Source organism: Lagopus leucura, unplaced genomic scaffold (assembly GCF_019238085.1).
Source record: "Lagopus leucura isolate 7727_CA_CO unplaced genomic scaffold, USGS_WTPT01 Super-Scaffold_100029, whole genome shotgun sequence".
Taxonomy (NCBI): Eukaryota; Metazoa; Chordata; class Aves; order Galliformes; family Phasianidae; genus Lagopus; species Lagopus leucura.
In genome coordinates, this window is record NW_024962280.1 from 4,642,027 (window position 1) to 4,669,008 (window position 26,982).

A 26,982-nucleotide genomic window follows, 5' to 3' on the forward strand; every position below is an offset into this window, starting at 1 on the left:
ATGGGCGGCGCGCTTAGTGCGGCGGCTCTCTTTTTGAATCGGTGACGGCGGCTGATGGTGGCGGTGGTTGTTGCGGTCGGTGGCAGGTGGCGGTGAGAGGGAGCCGGGCGGGTCGGGGTAGCGCGGAGTCGTGCGGCCGGGTCGGGGCTAAGCTGAGCCCGAAGAGGGCGGCTCCGTGTGCCGGCAGCATGGGGCCGTGCCGCGTAGGAAGGCCGGAGGTCTCCCGTGGGGCGGCGGCCCGGCCTGCTGGCACCTGGCGGCTCGTGAGCGCTGCGGCAGCTGGGCGTCACCCCGCCTGCAGAGCGTGACTGCCCCGAGCCTGCTTTAGAGAGCTCGGTGACAGCGCCTCCTTTAAGCCTTGTTCCAGGGTTTGGATATCTTGTGATGTTCAGGTTTTCCCCAAAGCGCAGGGAGATCGTTCATAAGCGTTTTTAGGTTCCCTCTCATGTAGGGGGAAGGTGCTGTGTGCACGTCTTGTGTGTGTGCGCTGTTTGTTCTGTGCCTTGGCACTGCCACGTGTGGCTCTGGAAACGAGGTTTGCTGTGTTATTGACTAATCTGGGCTGTTATAACAGAGTTTGAAGCATCCCAAGTGAAAGCACGTGAATAAACTAGGAAAACCATGTAGAAAATCAGTGCCCAACTCAGTATGTGGGTTACTTTGTAACGTACAGCAGGGTTCTCTGGAAGTGTGTGTTTGTTGATATGTCTCTAAGTATAACTACAGCGATAGGATAGGAGTCATATCATGAATCTGTGAAGAAATCTGTAGGGTTTTAAATTGACGGCAGACTTAATTGGAGAGTTTGTGATCTAACTGCAGATTAAGTAGCTTTTCTTCCTGTGTTGTTGTCATGCCAGAACATTCACTTCATTTGTCTTCCAGTTCTTATTTCCCATGTAACTGGGTAGGCATTGCACAACTTGTGCTGCTCTCAAGTTTTGCTGTTTCAAGAATCCTTATTCAAGCAGTGCTTTAATGTGTCTTTTGGCAACTCCTTTTTTTAGTGGGCACTTAAAATATAGGAGCACTTCTTCAGCTAAAGTGATACAGAGAGTTATTATGCTGCAGCAGTTTGATTATAGGGGTTATTTTAGGTAATTCTTGATATTGCTTAGTAAATACTTATGTTAATGTAACTGATGAATCAGAGGAAATGCATACTTCTTGCTTCATACAGGAAAGGAAATGCACTGTCTCATGGACAGGTGTGTTAGAACATGGCTTTCAGGTTCAAGATTCAGGTAGATACCCGTGTAGAAAGAAAGAATTAAGAGCTATGCTCTTCTAGTTCATTGCCTTGATGAACAAGGAGTGATGGGCATCTATCTGTGAGAAGACTGAAGGCATCTAATGATGGATACATCTACAGTGCTGTAGTAATGTGGGGCAGTAGCCTTGATTGTGTGGATAGCTCTATATGCATGCTTAAGCTTTGTAGAGGCTTTGATTCATTTTGAGAAACCTGATTTCCCTTTGCTTGCAAACTGTTGGTTCCTCTTCTGGACGCTTGTTTTTATATGACAGAAGTAATTCAGTTCACATGAAAACTCAAAACTTAATGAAGTACTCTGTCCTCTGATTCTTTTGCTGGTGTTTCACTATTTCCATAATAGACTTGCAGACAATCCTTTCTACCAGTTCTGTGACTCCTAATCTTTCTGTAACTGTTCTCTCAGTTTGAGTGGGATTTTAATGGGTGAACTCATTTAGAAGTCTAAAGTTACTTCTGACAGCCTTAATCATGCGGATCATTAAGGAGCTTTTCAGCAACTGTAGCTTAAAAGAGTACATCTATCTTCTAGCTGTTGAAGAAAGAAAGAAAGAAGTAATCATGGCTGACAGCAGCACGCTGGTGTCTGAAAGCGGGAGGAGCCTCTTGGCTGATTCTTCTGTTCTCGATTCAAAAATTGTAGAAAACTCCAAAGAAAATGTGCTTCCTGGATCTGTTGTAGATGTTGAAGGTGATGTAAGGAGTTTAAGACCATTTTTACAATGACTGATTACTCTGTGGGTGTTAAATTTTGGGAAGCTAGAAGTGCTTTGCTGAACTGCAGTTGTATGTAGTACAGCCTAAAGGGTGTTGGTATGGGATCCTTCCACTAGCAAAGGAAGAGTCTTAAATTTAAATGCCTTTTGTTATCAAAATCTTGGCTTATAGACATGAAATTAAATGGGTCTTCTGACTATTGAAAGATCCTTTTATGGAGTAAATAATTTTAAGTGATAAATGGATGCAGGTGTTTGGAAACTGTAGTGGCTCTGTTGTGCAAAATTACAAGTAGCCTTTAAAAAGATTAATAATCTTGAGTTTAAAACTTATTTAGCTTATTTATTAGTCCTAAGATGCAAGCAACCAAAACCCAACCGAAAACACACTACAGTATTTCTGTTTGCCTGCAAAACAGTCAGTCTTCTTGATCAAATGGCTGTTGGAGGCTATGCTTGCCCCTTCTTCCTTTCATTTCAGAACTTACTGATACATTGAGAGAAAAAAGAACAAGATAACTAATTTTGCTTCTTATATCCCCTTGTGAAACTGATTAGTTATTAGGCCATAGTGAGCATAGGAGCATAGAAGCTAGCAAAGATACCATCTGTCGATCTTCCAGCAAGCCTTGCTATCTAATTCTGTTATAAGCATCAAGTCAATTTTACTTTGACTGTACGGTCATGAATTGAAGGATAATTTTTGTACCATATATTAGAAGTTTATGTTGTATGGTCAGTTGAGCATGTCTTAATGTCAGAGCAGTCTTCTTGAGGCAACACTTATTTTCAGGATTGTTCCTGATAAATAAGCTGTCCTGAAAAGGTTATAGTCAGCTTCTTCTAGATGTTATTGCTTGATTTAGAATTAACATGGGCTTTTCTAGTGAAATAAGGATGTTATCCTTGTTTTTCTATAAACAGAAGAAATGCCTCAAATAGAAACAAGAGTGGTTTTGGTTCAGGAAGCAGGGAAGCGTGAGGATCTTCTGAAAGCCTTGGAGGTATGTGTGTTTGTCTGAGTTGTTTTCTTGCTTTTAAGAAAAGAGAAAAAAAGAAGTACTGGAATGATGTTGTTTTTCAGACTTCTGCTAACCAATGTGGTTCTGTACTAAAGTTCTCCTCTTCCACAGACCATTAGGATAATGGAAGTGCCAGTTATTAAGATAAAGGAAACTAGCCCTGGTAAATCTGAAGAAAAACTAATAAAAAGTATTGCCCATATGGTATGTCATGCAATTAAGCACGTGTGATTGCATGCAGCATGTTGCACTTCATTGGGACTGAAATGTGTGGGCTCTTCTAATTTATGTTAATTGGGATAATGGTCACAAGTTATGCAAATGTTTGATGGTGTCACTTACAACTCTTCAATCTTCTCAAAACTCCCTCCAACTTCTTTAAGCATCTACCAAGGAAGTAATAACTGCAGCTCTTCAGTAGCTGTTTTCTAGAGGGGTGAGAAATCAGCGCAGACATCCAAATGCATGCTCACTCAGCTAACACAAGTTTTCACTATGAACTGGCTTCATGATTGGCTAATTGTCTTATTTTTCACTTGAAAGCTTTGTTTAACCTCAAGAGGGGATTCTCTGTTTTCTTGGTATTAAAAAAACCCCAAAACTCTAGGAAATCTGGAACTAGTGATTGATAGACAATGTAGTTAAGTCTTCAGAAATACCAAGCAATGAACTTAATTGACTTCTGTTTTGTTAGATCATATGCAGCATGGAGCTAGCTGTTACAAGCTGAGTGTTGCTTTTCAATTGCATCCAGAAGCACCTTAAGCTATTGTGATTGTCTGAAGGGAGACATTTCATTTTGCTTCTCTTTTTCTCCCTATCTGTAGTTATTGTCATTGCTGTGTTGTCACTGTGAACTGATAAGTAAAACTACTTAATTGCAATTTTTTTTATTCTTCAGAGGCAGGAATTGCTTTAAGAATTTTTTATGCACTTCATAGCTGTTCTTATACTAGAAAACAATGTTTCTCATCCAGCTTTTGTCTATGTCTTTGATAGTATGTCTGACAAAGTCTGAATTTTGAAATTATGAAAGTACACTTTCATAATGGTCAAAAATAAAAATTAATTTTGATCCTAATTCAAGTATGTTGCTTGAATAACATCCTGCCTCTTCCTGTCCTGCTCAAGGAAATTAAAGTTCCCTACATAAAGACGAATACAATAGAAGAGCTTGGAGATTGTGATTCCCCAGAATTTGAGACCGTCTTCGTTGTAACAGACTTCCAAGGTTCCATCTTCAACAACCTCTGCAAAGCAGACTGCCGTGTCATTGGGCCACCAGTAGTACTGCACTGTGCACAAAAAGGAGAGGTATGGGCTGCTTATGAGATCAGCTGAGTGGTTCTGTCATGCAGTGAGTTGTAAGTAGGAAGTGTTTGAAACAATCTCCTTTGCTTTGTGGATCACAGATATTGTCATCAAGGTAAGCTGGAGAAAACAAAGCTTTTTAGTATCATGTTAGATTACTTTATCTAATGAGAAAGCATGGACAGATAGTGGTAAGATTACAACTCTACTGCTGTAGCTGTGGGAGTTGTTGTGGAGTTATGCTATTATGAAAGACAGCATACATGTACTAATAAACACTTGCTTTCAAAAGTCCTCACTTAAAGGAAGGTGGATTGGGGAAGAGAAAATGTGTGACATACTAGCTTTGGAATTTGGAAGTTTTCTAGTTACTTTATCACTACTGCTATGTCTGAAGCTGGTACAGAACTCAAAATGCAGGCTTGGACTAGCGTTCCATATACTTTAATACTAGGAATAACACTATTATATTAAAAATATTGCTTCTGTTAAAACGTTTATCATTATACTTCTAACTGATGAGCCAACTTCATCTTGTTTCAGCCTTTACCTTTTTCGTGCCGTCCACTGTACTGTGCAAGTATGTTCAACTTGGTACTCTGCTTCACAGGATTCAGGAAGAAGGATGAATTAGTAAGAATTTTTTTTTTCTCCCCTTTGGATAGGTAAAGCTGTGTGAAGTGTGATTTTATAATGTGCTTCTGTTCTATCACCTGTTGGATTTAACCATGACTAGAGCTTCTATGTTGGGAATGAGCTGCTTTGTTCTTCTGTTGCTCATCCAAAAGCAATGACATCAATGGATAGTAACAAAACTTTACTAGAGTCACTTTTTATTGGAGTGATGGAACAAGTACTACTGAGTTGTAGCTGTTTAAACACTTGTAGATTCAGGCTTTTTGATAAGATCTTATTTATCCATTAATGTTCTTGTATTTTTATGGGAAGTAGTGTGATCAGGTAAAGCTTTTCAGTACTATTCAGAGCACTTGCTGTTATTGTATCTTGCTGTCATGCTATTAGGACTTGGGTCTTGAAGTAAGCATGAGGTGGTCTTGTACTCCAGTACTTCACCTTCTCAGTAATGCAATTGGTGTATGATATTCCTGTTGGATGCCTGGCAGTCAGTAGTTTGATTTTTGAACTAAGTAAAAGTATACAAATTCTTAAGTTGCTCTTAGGGCTAGAGGTGTTTGATAGTCTGGATGCAGACTGGACAACTTGCCATCTTTTATGTGAATTCTAGTAGCTGTCCCTTCATGTAGAACTGACCCAGTCATTGGTGATAACGTGCCTCAAATTTATCTCGTGTGAAATGAAGGCATTATGCATGATATTGATCACCAGTGTACTGATGGCTTGACGTCTTTATCAAGCTACATAACAAGGATCTCTAAAATAACTTTAAAAAAAAAATAAAGGAAAGGGGGAGTAGTTCTTATATCAGCTGTAGCTTCTTAAAAACAAAGAGAACAAACTGAAGCATTTCTAGTCCTAGCCATTTAATGCCACTTTCTATCACCTGTTGTGTAAATTATTTGTGTACCTTTCTCATTCTGCATTGTGTATTTTAAAAGATTGTCTGTGAGCTTACCTTTTCTTTATTTTGCAGGTTAAGCTGGTGACCTTAGTTCATCATATGGGTGGAATTATTCGAAAGGACTTCAACTCAAAAGTTACACATCTGGTGGCTAATTCAACACATGGGGATAAATTCAGAGTATGTAAGCTTGAATGGTACTTTGTGAGAACTTTCTCGATTTCCTTCTTGTAACAAATTGCAAATTCATCTGCATCTGCTGTTGATCTTGGATACCTGTTTGTCTCTTAGATATCTAAAAAGATTCCCTGAATGCAGAGTTTTTCCTCTGTTGTAGACAAGTTCTGTAATTAACAGGAACCAAAGTGTTAAGGTAATGTCATCGCTGAAACATCAACCAAATTGTTATTATGGTGTGCTTGCTCTTTTTTTGGACAGGCAAATAAACTTTGAAGTAACTTAAGTGAAACTTCAGTACTTCTGCACACCTTTCTTAAAAAAAAAAAAACTTTTAGTTTTAGCTTGTTATGCGAAAGCTTTCAAGTCTTCATTTGTGTGAATATCTGTATATGTTCTTATCTGTCAACACTGAGAAGGCATCATTCAGGGTGCATTCAGTTGACAAGGTATTGTAACTTGATTAATGACAAAAGCATCCATATTCCTGGACTCTCTCTTCCTTGAGCTGTTTGACTGTTACTTTTCCCAGATGTGTCTATCTGATCTTTGAACTGAAAGAGAAGACCTACTTTTGATCTCTGGTCAACCAGGTTTTTGGTTTTGGTTGTTTTTTTCTTTTTTTGCCACCTCAAAGAGAAATGTTTGGTAACTTTGCAGTCTCTTGACTAGTCTCTTCCTATTTAGTAAAAGCAGACTGGGATGTACATCTTTCTGAAAAAGTATAGGAAGCAGGAAAGGTTCTGTATTCCATTGGAACTGTGATTTGATTTTGTTTTTTTTGTGTGCTTATGGTGAAGAATATTGGACTAATAATGCACTTCTGAGTAGATTTTGAAGAAGCTATTGGTCCTGTCTTCTAGTCACTGAAGAGATGCATCTTAACTTCTAGGTTGTGCTGTCAGATAATTTTTGAAGGAATAGGTTCACTTTTTTTTTTTTTTTTGAAGCACGTGTCTTGAAAAGTAAAAGTCATGTTGGAATTTTTCTTGGCATGGAAGGAACTTAAGTAGAAAACTATTTGTTGCCATTTATGCACTTCTTGTTTTGTAGATTGCTGTAAGTCTTGGTACTCCTATCATGAAAGCGGAGTGGATTTATAAAGCTTGGGAGAAAAGGAATGAAATGTAGGTATTTACTTTCCTTCAACCCTGATCTTATGACCTGTTCACTTGTAGTATTGGGAATTTAAGTGGTGTTGTAGTACTGTAGTAACTAAAGTTACTTTTGTGCACCCTTTTTCTAGGGACTTCTGTGCAGCTGATGATGATATTAGAAATCAGTTCAAAGTTCCTCCCTTCCAGGACTGCTTGCTAAGTTTCCTTGGATTCTCCGATGAAGAGAAAGCAAACATGGAAGAAATGACAGAAATGCAAGGTTATTGTTTGTGAATGCTGACCTTTGAAATGAATGGGGCTTATGGCTGGAAGATTTCACTGAAACAAAATCCTGGATCATGAATCAAGCAAACAGTTTCAACAATAATATGATTCTGTCTTGCAATTTACCTCTTTGTTTTCTTATTTCTATAGGAGGATGTTGCTTACCAGTTGGTGATGAAAGGTGTACACACTTAGTGGTTGAAGAAAGTACAGTAAAAGAGATTCCATTTGAACCTTTAAAGAAACTTTATATTGTAAAGCAAGAGGTTAGTGCTTACAGATTCTTGAAGGAATACATCTTATACTGCTCCATGTGAGACTTTTTTCTTTAGCTTAAGCTACTTGTTTGCATTCAGTGTGCAAATTGTCACAGTACTACATACGTTACTCTGAGCATTTTTTACATTGTGATTTTTATGTGTGGTTTCCTTATTCTTCAGTGGTTCTGGGGAAGCATTCAAATGGACGCCAGAGCTGGAGAGTCCATGTATTTATTTGAGAAGGTGTGTATTGTATGAATGAATTCAACACAGCTTGTACTTGGTGGTGAAATTAGTATGTGTGGGGCCAGAAATTAATTTTTTTTTAAGCTGCACTTAAATCCCAGGTCATGAATTTTAAGTTTACCCTTAGAGTATTGATTTCAGAAAACACTTTGTTTCCTGAAACATGAACCAAGTTTTACTAAAAGCAAAAACAAAACGACAGCATAAATGTATGACTCCTATTTTTTTTGCAAAATAAAAACAGGGCTTTGTCTGGTTTTCTTGGGGGGGGGGGGATGTTTTGTGTGCTCATCTGACCTATCTTTGCCTTGAGTTGTGCTGGAAACAGCAAGTGAAAAGACTAAACTGAACTGTCTTTCTCTACAGTCAGAGAGTCCTGGCCTCAAAAAGTCTGTGTCCCAGCTTTCTCTGAGTACTCCAAACAGCAATCGTAAAAGACGTCGTTTGAAAGAGACTCTCGCACAGCTGACCAGAGAAACAGACATGTCACCTTTTCCTCCTCGGAAGCGCCCATCAGCTGAACACTCACTTTCTCTTGGGTCCTTGTTGGACATTTCTAACACTCCAGAATCAAGCACAACCAACGGAGGTATAGTTAAAGACCTTCGTTTAGGTGCACTTGTGGTGTTTAAGATATCTCTGCATACAAGTGATAATGGTAATGATGGAGAAGTCTTTCAGGATTTGATACAGGTTTCCAGGGTAATTCCAGACTTTTTCCTTGAAGTGTGTGGGATGCAGGGTCAAAGTGAGGCATTCAGATACAGAGGCCAGGCTGCTTCTTTTCATCACAGTAAGCATATTCAACAGTACTTACAGAGAGGAGTTACTGGTATTCTTAAAGAGAGAAGATTTTAAAAGACTGTAAAAGCATTATATCTTTCTTTTATATAAGAGGCAATGGTTTTAAATGAAGAGGGTAGATTTAGATTAGATACTAAGAAGGGATTGTTCTCTGTAGGTTTAGTGAGACGCTGGAACAGGCTGCCCAGGGGAGTTTGGAGATCTCCTATCCCTGGAGATGTTCAAGGGAGGTTAGATGGGGCTTTGGGCAATATTTTGTGTCCTTGCTTATGACACGGGGGTGATCTTTAAGGTCTTTTCCAACCTAAACCTTTCTAAATCACATAAGCAATCTGAAAGAGGCACAGTCTTTGAGTCATAATTCAAGGAATCTGAGAAATAAGCTCATTCTCAATGACCATATTCCTTAGATAGTGCTAGAACTCTTGTAACTCCTCATACAGACGCTTCTTCTAATGCAGCAGTGGATGGTTTCAGGAAGTGATATTATGAAAACAATAGATATAGCACTTATTTAATAGGTGCTGTGATTATAATGGACTTCTACATCAGAATAGGTGTGTACAGATCTCTGCTGTCCAGTACACATGCAGGTATATAAAAATAGTGGACTGTTCCAGGTTAACTTTAGTTTTAAGAAAAATCACCCTCTTTTCTCATCTACCTCATTTTCCACTTGCACCAGTCATCTGCCTGCAGTGAAATGCTGTGGTTTTTGCTTGTAAAGACTGATCTCATTCAGTGGTTTTGGGCTGCATATATAATGCAAAGAGGGTAGGCACCTGAAAGGCTTGTTGATGTAGCAAAGCAAAATTAAAAAAATGTGAGTCCTATGTGTAAATAATGTTCAGCACTTAGCCTTCAATTGGTACTAAGTGTAAGAAGGTTGAGTCATTGACCAGTCTGTAAATTGCTTACTAGTGGTTTAACAGTCTAAGACTTATTCTGAGGAATAACACGTTACTATTAGTCTATAATAGCACTAATGAAGTCATTTTTAGACTGAGCTCTGATGACTAAATAAAGAATAGCCTTTTAGCCTTTAATTCCCTTGAATTCTGAAAGCTTCCCTCTTGGAGGGTGACCTTTTCAGGAACTCTAATTCATAATAGAACTCTGTTTTCTTTTGGAAATATCTTCTAATTAGAAACGCCGAAATCCTGCGCAAGGCCATCGAAAAACTCCACTCCTCTTCCACTAAAGCAGTCTGCAAGATGGCAGGTTGCAAAGGAATTGTATCAGACAGAAAGTAACTATGTTGATATTCTTACAACAATTATTCAGGTGAGCTGGTATTACAGCAAGTACAATTCAATTGTAATAAGACTCCTAATGTTTAGGTAAGTGACTTGTGGTCTTTGGGCTCTTCAGAACTTAGAGCATTAAATGCATGTGAGGAATGATGTATATGAGCTTAAAATGTACTGGTATATTAAAGATGTTGTTAATTATAAAACTTGGAGGTCATAAACCAACTGCAGATCTCAGATTAGAAATTATAGTTGATATGAAAATATTGAATTTTAAGAAAATAAGCTCTTCATGACTTGGGTTTTTAAGATATTAGTGCGTAGAGGTGGGAAAAACACTAACCCTGTTTGCTACTGCAAGAAGAGCAGAATAGCAAGCAATTTACAGGAAGAGCTTCACTTTGTAGGAAGTTTGCTTCCTCTGTGGCTCATTATCATGCCTAAAGAATGTGTGTGAGTAGAGGAGAAGATAAAGGGATTATTCTCCAGTAATGTTAACTAACCTAGTTTTTAGGCCCACATTCGACCACAATCTGTTCTTGTTAAGTGGGAGCAGGATGTATCAATATTGTGACTGCAGGAAATTATGATCTGGAAAAAAAAACCATTATTTTCATAACTATTTCTTATACAATGCATGGAAGATATGATTCTTTGTCTAATACATCAGTTATTTCAAGTTCCGTTGGAGAAGGAGGGACAACTTGGCGGACCAATACTTGCACAGGAAGAGATTAAGACTATATTCGGCAGCATTCCAGATATTCTGGATGTACACACTAAAATCAAGGTAAACTGTAACTTCCTCCTCCAGAGCAAGATATGATGCAACTTTAAATTCTTTCAGCTTGTGTTAAGTCATAGCTACTGAATGTGTAGATTCATTAGGGTGAATTAAGTGCAAATCTGTAATATACTGTAAGAACTTAATTTAGAAATTAAGTACCTGAAGTCTGAGAATTGTACTTAACTCATACTGCCATTTATTAACTGTACTCAGAATTGCTTAGGTACTGCAGTTGTCTGTTTTTTCTCAACTTTGATGGAATGAAAATAAGTAGCAGAAACAAGTGGAGTCTAGTGGTGAAACCTTTCAATTCAAAGGGAATCCTGAACTTCAGCTGTGCTGTCTCTTCCTGTTATTATCCTGTATCCTGAGAATAAATAAGCTTGATCCTTATCAAGCTGATATGTGCTTAACAGCTTGCTCTTACTCTCCTCAACCCTTGGTGCACCCAGTGAGGGAAACCTATGCTAATTATCATTTAATCCTAACTTCTTTTATACCATTTTGTTGCAGAGCTGACTAGTTCAGACACTGTTAGACTCTGCTTCTATTGATTCAGAACTGTATATTTAGTAAACCAGAGGAGTTTTGCTATCATTTCTTAATAGACTTAAGAGGCTTACTGTGAAGTTGTGTGGGTTTTAGGATTGCCTGTTTTGTTATCTGTTTCTGTGCTGATTGTGTGTTTGGCAGAGCACTGGTCCCATCTTAAAGCTTTATGCAGTTGACGCTCGTTATTTTCTTCTCCCCATCCTTGCACCTAATCTAGGAAGACCTGGAAGATCTTATGGTGAATTGGACTGAAAGCAAAAGTATTGGCGATATCTTTCTTAAATATGTAAGTTTCTGGGTGGTTTTATGCATTAGAACTACTATGAGCTATTACCTTACAAGCAAACCCACTGTAGGATCTAGCAAACGCAAGCAGAGCACTACTGAGTAAGCAAGAACACTGACTCATATCACTGTATCTTCTGGTTAGACTTCTTAGCTAAGTGATATACTTGGTGTAAGTAATCCCTGTCAAGATTAAGTGTATGCATCTGTCTGTTTGCATTATGGATTACAACTTCAGATAGGTGTAATTAAAAACAGCCTTCAATCTGTAGTGCTACAGACATTTTCTACTTAAATGGTAGAAGGAACTCTTTCTGTAATCTTAGTGCTCTTCTGCCTCCTTTCAATAATATGGAATTAGCATATTAACTTTTTGAAGACACTTGATTTTTCTTGAAGACTTAAAATGTGTAAATAATGACTGCTTATTTTTCACAAGTACACAATGTACAGAACATGAAAGCTATGTCTGGGACTGCAGTGCTTTTTAACATAGTAAGCCTGCTACTCATCTTGTGCTTCTGCTGTCTTAATCATGCTGAGGCAAAGAATATTTTGTCAAAAATCAAAAGCTCTTGATTTGAGGTATTTCTTATGGTGATTTAAGGTCTTTTTTTCCTAAAAGTGATTGCGCACACTGGAGAAAATATCTAAAATTTCCAAAACTTTCACTGAAAGTATTGTGTTAGGTAAGAATCTTCTCTACTTGAAAGAGCTCTCAGTGGTTTCTAGGATTGCCACGTTGTACTTGATCTTTGAGAGCAGTCTGTATTTCATAAGCAGCCTTGAATCTAGAACATTTGACATTCAGAAATGTTCTAACTTGTTATGTGAGCATGCACAGGTTTACGATGCTTTATTCTTCATCAAAATGGGCCTTTGAACAGCTCAGGTGTATGAATATACGTGCAATGCTACGTCTTACATAAAGTGGATCTCTAACAGTTGTTTATTTTTCAGTCAAAAGACTTGTTGAAAACATATCCACCATTTGTGAACTTCTTTGAAATGAGCAAGGAAACTATTACTAGATGTGAAAAACAGAAGCCAAGATTTCATGCCTTCCTGAAGGTAAGTGTTTTGCTCAAAGTTGTGCAAACTTGGCAGCTATCACCAAGTAAACTGTTTAGTGCAGTTGATGAGGAACTTGAAATTTTAAAAGCTTGAATGTTGAATGCTTCTTGGAGAGACAGAAATAGGAAGGATTTGAGCTTCAATCCCTTAAGCTTCTCATGAGACTCTTTACTAAGAGGTCCAGGTTCCTTGTCTCTTACAGCTTCTAAGCTAGTTTGATTATATGCTGAATAAGTTATTTGTCTCCCAAATACATACCTTTTTCTCTTCATTGATCCCTCTCCTGGTGCTAAAGGCTTGAGCTAAAAGCTATTCTGGGAACACTCTTGGCAGTTATGAAGTTCCAAGTAGGTAGAATGTCTCACTATTCCTGTTGCTAATAAGGAGTGTGAGGATTTAAGAGAAGAGACTCTTTAAAGAAAAATTGTAGAGGAGTCTTTATACTTCCAAGGTTCTAGATAAATCTATATAGCTGACTGCTGGTTCAGTGTAGCTTTAAATCTTCTGCATCCAACAAGCATATCTCAAAACAAGAAAACCCCAAAGAAATCAAGCTATAAGGTCTCAGTGCTTGTTTTCTTAGGTACTGGGGACTATTTCTGCATATTAATACTGAAATGATAAAGACTGCAATCAGCTGTCCCTTTGCTCCGTGTACTAAGGCATAGTGAGACAAGTCTGAGAAGCTGGTCATGTGGATAGTTGTATCATTCTGAGAAGATAAGTCATAAACACCATCTAGATTTGAATGTCTTCTCACATGATTGCTTAATGACTGTGAACCTGTGTTGAAAGGCTCTGAGAAACTTCTACTGCATTGCTAGCCTTGGAGAATACAACACTTACCTTTTATTGGAAAAATAAGAGTTGTTTCCTTTTTTCCCCTTTTCTTCTAGATAAACCAAGCTAAACCAGAATGTGGTCGTCAAAGCCTAGCTGAACTTCTTATCCGTCCTGTTCAAAGGTTGCCCAGTGTTGTTCTACTACTAAATGGTAATCTTGTGTTTTTTGTGTGCTTGATCTTGGTATTTAAAACCAAGATAATGCTGCTTTTGGCGTGATTAGAATGGCTTTTCTCACATGAAGCATATTTGTTTCTGTGAGTTAATCACACTGAATGGTAATCAGCAAGACCAATTACTGAAGAAATCATAGTTGAAGAAAATGTCACTTGTGTACCTCAGATATATACAGGAACAGTCAGAAGAAAAGCTGGTTTTGAATGAGGATGAGAGAGAAATTCGTATCAGCAAGGCTACAGCTTCATGTGTTTCTCTTGAGATCGCCACTTACTGTAATAATGGTAAAATCTGTTAGATCTGTGTGAGTTAACGTTGTCTTCACAAACTACAACATCAACTTCTTAAGGCAGGAATCGGGGTACTTAATAAAGCATGCAGATAGTCCTTGTAAAACTGGCTATTAATGGTAGCAATGTAAGCTTACCATGCAGTTAAACTTGTATTGGAAGCTGAAGGCAAGGACCATATGCCAACATAAGTACAGTGGTGCGTAAGTCTCACATGTGTTCAACTACTTCAGTTGAAGACTGAAGGCTGCTTTTAGCAGGCTGCTGTGCTAGGTAGTTCATGGGGATGAAATGATATGAAATGGCTTTAACTTAGAAAATCAAATTGTCTTCCTACTTCTTTTCAAATTCTCAACATTTTATTCTTAAGGGTCTGAACACTTGCAATGTTTTGAATTGTAGATCTTAAGAAGCATACAGCAGAAGACAACCCAGATAAAATCATTCTAGAGAGAGCTATTGAATCATTAAAGGAAGTGATGACGTAAGTGAAATTCATTCTACAAAACTGTTAGATGTATGCATCTATTCATCTCTTCTAAATTGTCCTTACTTAAAGCATATTGCTACCATATGTTTTGTCTCCATTTAAGTGTATGTAATATGCATTCCTCAGGAAGTGGTGATTACCATGATTGCCAAAGGATTCTCCACCTGAAGAGTGAGTGGAGGGGAAACAAGCTATCAAATACTTAAATTAATCTGTGGCTTCTCAGATCAGTCTCCCTTCTGCCACTGCCATCATTCTGTTATCCTGTGCCAGAGCCCTTGATGTCCTTGAAAAGCTTCTGTTGTTACCCACTGCTTCTATCTGAATGGCTGCTGACTTCCTACCTGTGTATGAAGCTGAACCTTTTGATTCTTTTGTTCTATCTGCTCTGTTCTGGTTATTTCTGTCATCTACAGAGTGGAAGAGATGTGGGGGATAGGTAGCATCTTTTAAGTCTTCAGTATATACAAATTTCCAATGAGAGGTTGTAGTATTGGTGAAAGCTTATCTGTGTTGTGCTTCTTTATTAGCTATTGATGGCACCATTCTGCAGGCTAAAAGCTGAAGCTGTTTAGATTATAAGGCTCACCTCTTCTGAACTGTAGCATGTGTCTCCAACAATGAGACTTATGTATCTACTTCAGCAAATGTTTCTGATTTCTAACAACTTTTAATGTCTAATTACTTTGGTATTTGACTTCTGGTGAACTGTAGTGTTGACTTGGGGTGGTGTTGAGAGACCTGTAGAATGCAGCATATGAGAATTGATCTCTGGTTCCTTCCTCCTGGGGTAGGGAGGGAAACTGGAATAACTGAATGCTGTGTCAGCTAATAGAACAATATTCTTGTCATGTTATAGTTCTGAAGTTTCATGTATGCCTGCTTAGCATATGGTGCTTGGATACGTGTAGAGTGCATTTACTTCTGTATGTCCAAGTGCTACTCTGTAAGCTTTCTGAATGCTCAGCTTAATTTTTGTCTTAAATGCAGTTGAATCATTTACAGTTGCTTGATATTGGAGATAAATGTAATACAATGTGCTTTCCTCAGGCATATTAATGAAGACAAGAGGAAAACAGAGGCACAAAGGCAGTTCTTTGAGGTTGTCTATGAAGTTGATGGATGTCCAGTAAGTAATTTTTCTGAAGTTGCAGGCCTGTAAAAATGATTGCTTGCTTTCTTGCTCCCTCTGCAAGAAAATGTGAGGTTAAAATGCAGTGGTACTGTTTTAAATAGATTTCCAGTGTTAAGTTGTAAGCAAGTAGTAATCCAGCACTCGAATTAAATGCTTAATGAGCTTTTTGCTTCTGTTGCATAGGCCAATCTCTTGTCCTCTCACCGAAGCTTAGTTCAGCGTTTGGAAACTGTTGCACTTGGTGATGATCTCTGTGACAGGGGAGAACAGGTCACGCTCTTTCTGTTTAATGATTGCTTAGAGGTAAGATTACTGTATGAATACTTCTAATGAGTTGTAAAATGTAACATTTCCTGAATTTTAGAAGGTAAGAATATAGAATACAAATAAAACAACAATAGCTTTCTAAGTTTAACCTGTCTCTTTATTTACTTCTAATGAGTTATAAAAAAAAAAAGTCACAGAATTAAGAATTAAGTCACAGACAGCTGATAGTTCAACACATCCTGATGTTACCTTTTTGGTAGGTACTGTATAAGTAATGCAAGTAACTGATCAGTTTTGGATAATGTTATAGCAAGATTAAGAAGTTGACATTAAAGAGCAATGAAGGGCATATTTGCCTTGGAAAAGCAATTAACAGTTCTATATGGAAGTAAGGCCAATGTATCTAACACACTTTGGAAATTAGCACCATAAATGACTGATACTTGTCACTCACTGAACTTCTTTCATTATTACATGCAGTAGTATCAAGCAATATTAGAGTATTTTCCTAGCATTTCTGTGTTGTATGCCAATATCTATACTTCTCTGAGAAATAAGTTTCTATTCTTTTCTGTTTAAGCATTCTCCTTAATTCTCAATATATTTAATTACATATCTGCATGGCACTTTAAGTAGTAGTAATGGATGAAAAAGTGCTGGAGTCTGGCTCAGCAGGCTGTTGGTGTGTTTAAAGTTTAATTGTATTTCATGTGAATAAATATACCTCTGAGATAGGGCTGTTTGTGCTTTGGCCAACAAAGAAAACAGATCCACATATCATGTATCTAGACTAATATTATGTTAAGAAGATACATGATGAAAAGTACCTAGGAGTAAAGCTGACTTAGTTTCACTTGTCACTTGTGAAGGATGGAAGGGAAAGTGAAAACAAGCCAAGAACCTTAATTGAAAGTATCTCTTCTATAGAATAAAAACTACTGATGTTACCAGTGATGTTACCTCTGTTTTTAATGTGAAGTTAAAACTAACATACCTCCACTGCCAAAATCTACTCCATGACTGCATGGATGAGTAACAGCAAATAACACTTTCAGGACAGAATTCACCAGTCTGTTTTGATTTACGCATGTGGGCATTGTCTTCAGTGTTTAAACCTTGACTGACTTGTAGTAGGTTTCTGAGAGCCTTTGCTTGTTCTTCAGGGTAGAATTGAGACTTGTAATACAAAGCTGCTTTCCCTCTTTGTTTTTTTCCAGAGGTGAGGGTGTTGCTGCTAAGTAACAAGTATTTCTTGGCCACTTGAACTGTCTATAAGCATCTCTTATCTCAAATTCACTGAAGACTTTTGTTGTACTGTAATGTAGTTCTTTAAAACGCTCCAAGTGTATTTTTCTGTAGCAAGGCTTTACCTTCATTCCTGAATTTTAGAAGGTAAGAATATAGAAGACAAATAAAACAATAATTGCCTTCTAAGTTTAGCCTGTCTTTTATTTAACTGCAGATTGCAAGGAAGCGTCACAAAGTCATTGGTGCTTTCAAGAGTCCTCATGGCCACACAAGACCTCCTGCTTCTCTTAAGCATGTTGTACTCATGCCTCTCTCCCAGATCAAAAAAGTCCTGGATATCAGGGAGACAGAAGGTCTGTATGATCTAAAATGCCCCAACAGCAATGAAAACTCCCTTTTAAAGAATGAAGGTTTTCCCATCGTGAGACAGAATGCCAGGGCATATTTGTTGTATGACAAGTCAGGTATGAGATTCTAGTATAAGCTGCTGTTTGAAGCTGTCAGCAAGCTTGAAAATGTCTAGTTTTGGCATTTTTTGGCTTTTCAAGACTCACAGTGGGCTGCTAGATCTGACAGAGCTATTAGGTGGAGTTAGAAACCATTTGTTAACCAAATGACAGTATGACTTAAGGTACTGCATTTGACAGCTCTGAAATTACAAAGCAAAAAAAAAGCAACAACAAAAACAACAAAACCCAAACAAACTACAAAAAACAGATGAGACTTCAGTCCAAAGCAGAGGAAAAAGCTTTTTTTTTTTAATGAAACTAAATATTGTATAAATGGTGGTAACGATGCTCAGGAGCTATGCTTAGCCTCTTAGGGGAAAAAAAAAAACTTAAATGACTTAATTTCGGTGGCTGCTTTCCCATACTGAGGCTATAAACGTTTCACTAAAGTAAAGCATTACTAGAGCAGCAGGACCAGTGCTACAAATAGTATTCCAACCTTGCTAAGACTTCTAAGAGTAGGTTCAACATCTGTACCCTAGAAAGATAAACTTGATATTTCACTTGGGGTGATCAGTATGCACTTTGGAATTGTTGTGGTTTCTTCTCTGAAGCACCTGTATCTAGAAAGCTAATGAGAAACAGGAATGGCAGAGCAGGTAGGTCATAAACATGTTGCTTAACTGCTGAAAACTGCCTACAAAAAGTTAGCTTAAGTCTTCTTTTAAGAGGTTTTTCTTCATTTATGGTATGATACTGAGGTTTATTCAGGGACTTACATAAATGTCTCCCATCAGACAAGTGTCTGTTTAATATTTGCTTAAACTTCAGTATGCTACTTGGAAGAGGTCAGCTACCCTGACTTAGAGGATGCTGTTTTTAAAATTGTTTCTTTCCTTAACTGTGTTTAGCACGCTTTGGCTGAATGTCCTCTAAAGTATCAGCAATTGATTTATTTTCTGCTCTTAAGTGAGCAATGTTGGTCAAGTCTAAAACTTCAACTGCAGCACTTTGAATGTCACGTTTATTACTGACATCTTTTGTTGCTTTCACTGCCTTACACAACAGGGTAAATGTTTTTTTTTGTCAACAGAAGGAATAATTTGTCCAAAACTTCATGAGTCAAAGAATATTCACTGCTGTATCAGTAAAAATTAAATAGTCTAGCCTACAGTGTGCAAGCTATTTGGTGAGTGAACTGGTTGCAGTCTCGAGACGCACAGACAGAACTCATGCGGTTCTGCAGTTGTGCAAGTAATAAATTCCTTGTACTAAGTTACATAACCTCTAAGTCTAACTTCTGGAAGCTGAAGGGTTAACTCTAAAAGATTATTCCCATTATCCTCCTTTGGGGTGGGAAGTCATATGAAATAGAATTCTCTTGTCTTACCTCTGTCTTGTTTGTTTGTTCTTCTAAAATGTCTGTAGATTGCCACAAAGCTTTTGCCTTAGTTGTACGTCCACCTACAGAACACAACAACAAGCTCCTCAGTTTCCAAATGACCAGTGAAGAACCTCCTAAAGAAGACTGGCTGAAAACATTGTGTCGACATGTAGCTAACACAATTTGTAAAGCAGATGCAGTAAGTTCTCTGCAGCCATGTTGTCTGGAAATATTTTGCTCTGTTGGCTTGAAATACAGGAAAGTAAAGAACTTGTTAATAGTAGATATGCTCTAGGTGAAGTAGAGCAGCAAATCTTTGTGCTAGCATGTAGGCAAGTAAGTGGTTAAAAAGTGGAAGAGGAAGCAGCCTCAAAGTTAGCTTCTGCAGAAGCTAGTAAGTACATGAAAGAATCACACCTTTCACCCAGCACAAATTATAAATAATTCAAACTGCACTGCTGAGCTTCCGTAGGGCAAATCTCAACCAGATTGTCTTCAGCTTGCTTTCACTGTTTATCTGCAATCTTAGCATTGTGAATTATATGTTGGTTTAACTCTTTGTGTTAGGTTTAATTTTTGTTAGGTTTTTTTTTATGTATGGGCATGAGGGCGTAAGGGGTGTGAAGCATCATCATGCTACAGACATTCCTCCAACCTTAAAACAGGGAAATAAGAGAGATGCTGGCCTTCATTTAGCTTAAAAGCTCGATGTGCACGCATACTTTACACACTTTTTTCATAGCCAGAAACTATTAACTGGGAGTGCAGATCCCTTCCAATTCTAACTATATATGAATATATAGGAATATGTACATATGTAATTCAAATTTGCTGAAAATTCACACAGTATGTGAGGCAAACCAGCTTGGTTTTGTAGGTAATGTTTTACATTCTGCATTGTTTTCTTGGTGTATAGTATTTGTGTCTTTGAGTACTTTAGAACACACTTGCATTAAAATACCTTCTGTCTTGCTTAGAATCTCATTGAAGAATGTTGGAATATGAAACTTGGCGTTGTGGTTTCTTTCTTCCAAGTACAGAGCAGGAGAAGCACCCATTCAGATGGGTTAATTTACTTCAATCTGTATCAGTCACCTGTATTCACTCTTGATTCTATGAAGTATAACAGAAAGGAGTGGAAATAGAAAAAAAATAGAAATAGAAAATTCATCTATATGTGACAAAATTAGTTCATTGTGCCCAGAGCATTCAGAATCATTTGCTGACAAATAGCAATCTATTATACTGAATACTATTAATTATAATTTATGTAATTATTGGTTTGTAGTGAGTACATAACTTTTTTGCTAATGTAAGTGGCAAGCTGAACTTCAGTCTAAGGTTTCTTCGGGCTTTCAGTAACTCTCAGTACTGTGTGACAATGAGAGATAGCATAGACTTGCCACACGGTGGCAGTAAAAAACTTTAACTAGTCTGCTAGGCAGTGGGAGTAGCCATAGACCTTGCTTGGTGTCCTTAACGTTTTTCTTAAGAAGGGTCTTATGTGCCAGTGAAAGAAACAAGTATTTAGTTTGGAACTCCTTGTGAGTGCTTCAGACCTACTGCCTTTGCTTTAGTTACCCCTGAACTTGAAACTGGGTAAACAAACATGAAGGGAATAAAGTCATTCTGTAGCTGACTACTGGTGGTTAATATCATGAAACCACTTCAACACAAATAGTTTTTCTCTGTATTGTAAGAGAAATACGGAGGAATGCAGCTATTAAAAATCTCTAAACCTGACTTCATGAATTAGAGAATTATATTTTTACAAGTGCTTGTGTTTGTGAAACCACTAAGACTATGTTTGTCTGCAGGAAAACCTTATTTATGCTGCTGATCCTGATTCAGTTGAAGTAAATACTAAAGATATGGACAGTACTTTAAGTAGAGCATCTAGGGCAATAAAGAAAACATCAAAAAAGGTAAGGTACTACAAAAACTGTGCTTTGCAGCAGAATACATTCTAGTCAGAATGGTGTTAGTATTCCATTTCAAGGGCTTTGTAGAACTTATAGCAGTTGTAGGAAGAACTTAATCTCAGTGAAACTCATAAGTTTTCTCCTTAAAGGCAGAAGGTAGGGAGTGCTTGAGGGCTTGAGGGTAGTTTTGGGGTATCTTAATTGGAGTATCTTAAGTATTGTAGTTGTAAATATTATATAGGTACTATTGATATCATTATGGAACTTTATTTACAATGTTCAAATGATTAAACTTCAGGAAAACAGACCTCAACTGTAACTGCTTTTAGCATACTGAGTGGTGTTGGCAGTTATCAAATTTCAAATTCTTTCAGAAGTAAGATAACTGTGCATGCTCTAATGTCAGATTTCAAAGTTACAAGGAAATAAGTGTTGAAGGCTGTTTTCTGCCTTTATATGCTTCCTTTTGTATATGGCTTAAGCTGCTCTTAATTGAAGTGTGTTCTGTGTTGCTGGGAGGGATTGCCTGGGAAGCAGGAGGAGAGCTGCCTGTCTGCTCTGTCATATAGGCTGTGCTCTTGGTCTGGTTCTACTGAAGCCTGTGGAATATGAGGGGACTGGCAGAGGGTGGAGCAGCAAGGAAGAATGTGTTCTCCATTCTTCTCAGCAACCTTGATGCAGGCTTATTCTCATCAAGATGATGCTGTTTCCTAGGGAAGCTGTAGAGGCTACTGTAGTTTAGAAGGTGCTAAAGGCTGAACTGAAAGAATCTTAATTCAAGGGGAGCTGACCTTTCAAAATGCAAGGGATGTGGGGAAGTCTAGTTGACCAGACCTTGCTTTTTTACTTTTCTCATCTCTTATTTTTTTCCAAAATGCTGCTGTCATGCAGACAAGTGAGAATAGCACAGGTTGTGGGGACTCCTACGAGTCAGACCCGCTTGCAAGTTGTCTTTTGTTTATTTGGTTTTAATTTTTTCATGTGAGGAAGAGCTATCATATCCTCCTAGCTCAGAGCTTGTCCTGTCCTACAGATGTTCAAAACTTGAATAGTACCTTACTGTGGTAGCTATTACAGCCTGATCTTTGTCAGTGTGTAACAGTGCTTGTCAAACTCCCCAGGTTACGAGAGCATTTTCTTTCTCAAAAACACCGAAGAGAGCTCTTCGAAGGGCTTTAATGTCACACAGTGCAACAGAAGGAAGAAGTCCCAGCTCAGCTAATGAGAGTTATATAGGCAGCCGCCTGACCAGTACGTCGTCGTTAGCGGTAAGTTAATTAGCTGTGCAGGCCAAAGAAGCAACTTGCTTAAGACCACAGTCATTCTAATGTCGATCTTACAACAATTTCAAGATCTGCAGTGGAGAAAATTATTTTTATCTATATTAATAGATGTGTTCTTTTCAGAGTACAATTGTTCAATGAGAAGGCTTGCTTACTGAGAATGCAGGAAGATGTGCTAGTATGTAGCAGAACCTGGGAACTGTTAATACATTTAAGCTGCAAATAAACTTGCAGGAACTAGAATATGCATCCTACTCTGAACTAGCAAGAAACTCCCAGCACTTCTATATGTTGGTTTGGACTATTGCATTTTGGACAAAACACAAATGAAATGTAGACCCCTGAATAGTGTGGTGAGAACACCAGTGGGCAAAGTAATAGGCATCCCATGAAACAAACTGGGAAGGATGTGTAGAGAGCTATCGATGTTGCAGCCTGGTAGCTTTTAAAAAGGCAAGTGAGTTATCTGCTCATCAAAATCTTGGTGAAATAAATTTGGTCTTTGCTGCAACTGCTGCTATGCTTGGCTATCTATTGCAGCTCTCTTCTTCTGCATTAGCTCAGACAATTTTCTAATACAGTCTAGCATATTGCTCTAGATTTGGGGGATTTTTCCATTATCTTTTAGTTTTTTGAGTAAGTCTGCGTTGAGTGAACATTACTTTAAGTTCTGCAGTTTGTAGGACAGCTAGTCAAGAGCAGGATTTCCTGTGCATCCTTCTACTACTGATTTGTATGTCAGAATCTTAATACAGAGATAATTCAGTATGTTTGAGTGGCCTTTAAATTGTACAACACAGACTGCCATACTATCTGTCACATTAGATAGGCATGAAGAAATACAAATTAATGAAGGGAGGAAGTGTGACAGTGAACTCCCTTGGTTTATGGGAAATTAACATAAAATGAGATTGGCTATAACCCAGTTCTGTGTGGTGATTTTCTTCCTTCAATTATGATTGCTTCAACAGTTGTTTTGGAATTCTAATATTCCGCCCTTATTTTGATGTAGAACTATCTCATTTCTCATGAAAATACAAGTTGTGCATTTTTTCCTGTTTCTCTGTACTTAACTACTTTTACTGTAGTACTGTAAAACATTAAATGTACTGTTTACTTGTTTTATTTTTTTCCTCATAACTTTTGGACCTCAGAGGAAGCTGCAGCTTGGCAGCAGAGCGTGAGTTCCATTTGATGTCATATAGGGATTTTAATCCATCTCCTACCCTATAGAATTGGCATAAAGCTGTTTTGGTTGGGTCATGAGGTTAGAGATTCATCTTTTTTTTTTAATTCTAACATTAGTTTTATGTACTATATACAGTCCCTTCTAAGCATGATCTCCAAGAAATGGGGATAGGCTTTAGCATAGTGAGCAGTTTTGAAAGGGGGGGGGGGGGGAAACAGGGCCTTTCAAATAAATGGTAATATGGTTCTTGAGTAGCAAACTAAAGCTGTAGGAAATCTGTCTGAGATCACTCAGGGAGCTGAACCTGTAATCGAGGCATTGTTTTAATTAAAATCCTGGCACTGTGTTCATGTGGGGAGGGGTAAGTAGTGGAAAAATCACTGAAGCTTAGATGTCTTCACGCTTGGACTAACTCTTAAATCCTTCCTAACTGTAGATTGCTCATTCATTGTCTTCATGTGGCCTAAATGGCTCTGTGAAATGTGGTGTTAATGTCCATTGCTCCAATTCTGTTGATCTGAGCTCTCAGAAGTCCAGGCCTTGACCTGTGCTCTGTCCTGGCTCTCCAAATAGTCATTTATCAAGTGCTATAGAAGAAGACAGAACTTCTTCCAACCTGGAGAGATTCAGTGGTCATGCCTTGGACAAATCATGTCCTATCCCTATTATTACTATCACCTTGGTGCTGAAGATAACAAGTGTGGTGCTGGGAAGTTATGTATGTCCAATCCTGACTGTTAATGCCCACCTTGTATGAAGTCAGCACCCAATCCTGATTAAGACAAAATGGTACAGCTACCTAAAACCTGGAATCCACAGAGTTATAAACAGTATTGAGTTCTCCTTTGCCTTGTAATGCTTTGGGTTACTCAGCACTGACGCACTGTGCTATTTCTGCTTTTGAATGCCAAGTTAATTCTTTCAGAGATCCTTCTTAACTTTTAATTAAGAAAAGTTAGACCTAATTAAAATAATATTGAACAACTACTTGTTTCAATTCATTGTGTCCAGGCAGCAGTGTAGCTTGCCAGCCAGTGCCAGAGTCCTCAGGACCAGTATTTTAACTGCAGGGTGGTCTTGAATAGCTAACTTTATCTGTGGTTTTAACTTCTTGTTTCCCATATGTAAAGGATAAAAAAATATATATATCCCTATGAACTATTAATTAGAACAGCAATATAAAGAGGCTTAGGATTTAACATTCAAATAGAGCATATGGCTGCAAATAGAAGACATGCTATAGACACACATTAGATTTCCTAAAGAAAAAAAAAGAAGCATGCCTTTACCTGCCCAAAGCATTGTTATTTAAAAGGTTCCTGAATTACATGGCTGCAGTAAGCTACCTAGCAAACAAAACCATGCTGAAAAGCATGAGCAACAGAAGGTTGGTTGTGGAAGTACTTAAAGGACTGATGTAAAAACTATAAAATCCAAGTTGATGCAAAGAAGCAACTCTTATTAGAGTGTATTTATGTATGAGATTCACTGTAACTTAAGTCTTTAGTCCTTAAGTCTAGTGTTTCTACCACCAGAAAAATCAGGTTTCTACCTATTGTGTGTAAATATTTGCAGTTAAAGCAAGCTTTGATAAGTCACTGTGATACAGAATATCTCTCTGTAGCCAAGAAAACGTGTTCAGTGACTGATTTGGGGCTCAAGCCTAGTAAGAACACAGTTGTAGGGTATGAGGGGAGCTAAGTTCCTTCAAGGTTGTGATGATAGCAACCTCACGTTTGGAAGAAGTAAGTAGTGCAAGAAGAGTGATGTGGAACATGCTAATACTTGCCTTTGAAGAGTAGCTTTTAAACATGTTCTTGTATTCTGTATTTCTGATCTAGTAACAAGGGAAAGTTTTTATTCTTTGTACTACTTGTTTGGTGCTGTTTAACTTTGCCATTCAAAATCTAGAAATATTGAATGACTTATTTAAAAAGCTGTCCATCTTGAATATCTTCCTGGCAGAAAGTGTAAGGGATCTATATATATCAAAGTTGAGAAATGACTACTGATCTACTGACATCGATTACAACACAACTACTCTTTTTCCCCCTCAACAGGGCATTTCTTCTCCATCCTTGGTCAGCCTCCCCTCAATCTTTGAGAAGAGGAGTCATACGTTAAGTCGATCAACAACCCACTTGATATGAAGCAGGCTTTAAGTACAGTGCCACACTGTAATGACTGACAAACAGCTGGCTGTTCAAATGACCTGTTACTGACATTAATGGTACCTTAGTCATTAGCACTTAGCAATGATTAGCAAAATGTTAGATAACACTAAGTTAATCACAAAGGGGTTTCTAGTTGTACTGATGCGGATCAGGTAATCAGTGGAGTGAGTAACTTGGTCTTTAAGACCCATTATTCCCTTGCACAATTTTTTCACCAACATAATTAAAGCATTTTCTTTTATGGAAACCGTCCCCTTTAAGCAACAAACTAATTTTGAAATAAGGATGATGATCACATAACTTACTGCTGGTTTGAATGACTCCCATGCTTGCCTAACTTAATCAATTGGCTGAGCACTTTAATGTTCAAACTGTTGATTTCTTAAATGGAGATGCATTATGAAGTACCTGACCTTTTGAGTATGACAGTTAACCTGTTGTACAGCTGCTTATTCCACATATTTTATAAGTGTAGCTGTTTATAAAGAAGTGGGATTGAGTTTCTCTGACTGTGATCTTCTGCAGCCTCACTGTAATACAGTGGTGTGTTGGTTTATTTGAACAGTAAGTTTAATGGCTATAGCTAGCTTTGTCCACCACAAATGATTAAAAGAAAAATGAATATGCTCAAGAGTTAAGGCTTTCCCTTTTAGTTAGGGCTGTTTGAAAATGGCAATAAAAAACAAAGAACCTATGAGATCCAAATGTTTGGTTAATAGCTCATTATTTAATGCATGAGGTTTCTGATGTGACGAGGGCCCGGTTTGGGTGTGTTAAATTTCAGGTGTACTCCTAAGGCTTTTATTTGTCTTTTTCATGTGTTTCTGTTGTCCTTCAAAGCTGTATGTTCATTCCTTTCATATCCTCTCAGTCAGTATGATTCACTGCTATCTCAGGAACCATTTAAATATGTATATTTCTGCATTTCTTTAATGGTTTAGTAATTGTTTAATTATCTGTCTGTATTAGGAGTTCTCAACTAGAGAGGCTTCTTAACCACCAGTGTCCTGTCTTGTCTATATGTAATTAGTTATGTTTCTGAATCTGTCAGACTAAACTGCTTTTATATTTTGTACCAATCCAAGCAATGTAAATAACCTGTTTAAAATAAAACACCTTATGGCTTTGCTAAGCAGGCTTTTATGGAAGTCCACTCTCATTTTGCACAAAAACATTGAGTTGGGTTCCACTCTATAAATGTACTCTGATTAACTGTAATAGCTATTTTTAATAAGGTATGCATCTTGGTAGGCCTCGGTCTGCCAGAACTGAATCCTTTTGTTTCCTTTATGTCTGCCATTCTGCCTTGTTTCACTGGGTGTGTATATATCCATGGGTGCTTTGGCCTTATCCATTCAAAGCAAACATCTGAACTTAATGTGCACTGGACTTGATGTAATAAAGTATCTTTAGGAAAGAATCCATGCAATAAATCCTCTGCTAAGAATATCAA

At 37.9% G+C, this 26,982-nt stretch overlaps 1 protein-coding gene across 6 annotated transcripts; it reads left to right on the plus strand.

The window, feature by feature from the left end:
- Positions 1 to 26,982, plus strand: ECT2 (epithelial cell transforming 2). 6 transcript variants are annotated; one of them, XM_042881151.1, is made up of 25 exons: positions 1 to 86; positions 1,806 to 1,964; positions 2,914 to 2,993; positions 3,123 to 3,215; positions 4,143 to 4,325; positions 4,866 to 4,955; positions 5,935 to 6,042; positions 7,093 to 7,166; positions 7,286 to 7,416; positions 7,572 to 7,687; positions 7,862 to 7,924; positions 8,294 to 8,516; positions 9,879 to 10,015; positions 10,652 to 10,771; positions 11,538 to 11,606; positions 12,566 to 12,676; positions 13,576 to 13,672; positions 14,391 to 14,472; positions 15,529 to 15,607; positions 15,797 to 15,916; positions 17,343 to 17,481; positions 19,006 to 19,160; positions 20,779 to 20,886; positions 22,005 to 22,151; positions 25,416 to 26,982. In XM_042881151.1, the coding sequence occupies exons 2-25, from the start codon at positions 1,835 to 1,837 to the stop codon at positions 25,503 to 25,505; spliced, it is 2,745 nt and encodes a 914-aa protein (XP_042737085.1). In that variant the 5' UTR covers positions 1 to 86; positions 1,806 to 1,834; the 3' UTR covers positions 25,506 to 26,982. The 6 variants fall into 6 exon arrangements, with proteins under 6 accessions (XP_042737085.1, XP_042737086.1, XP_042737084.1 ...); XM_042881152.1 differs by having other exon boundaries at positions 10 to 75; XM_042881150.1 differs by having other exon boundaries at positions 22 to 92.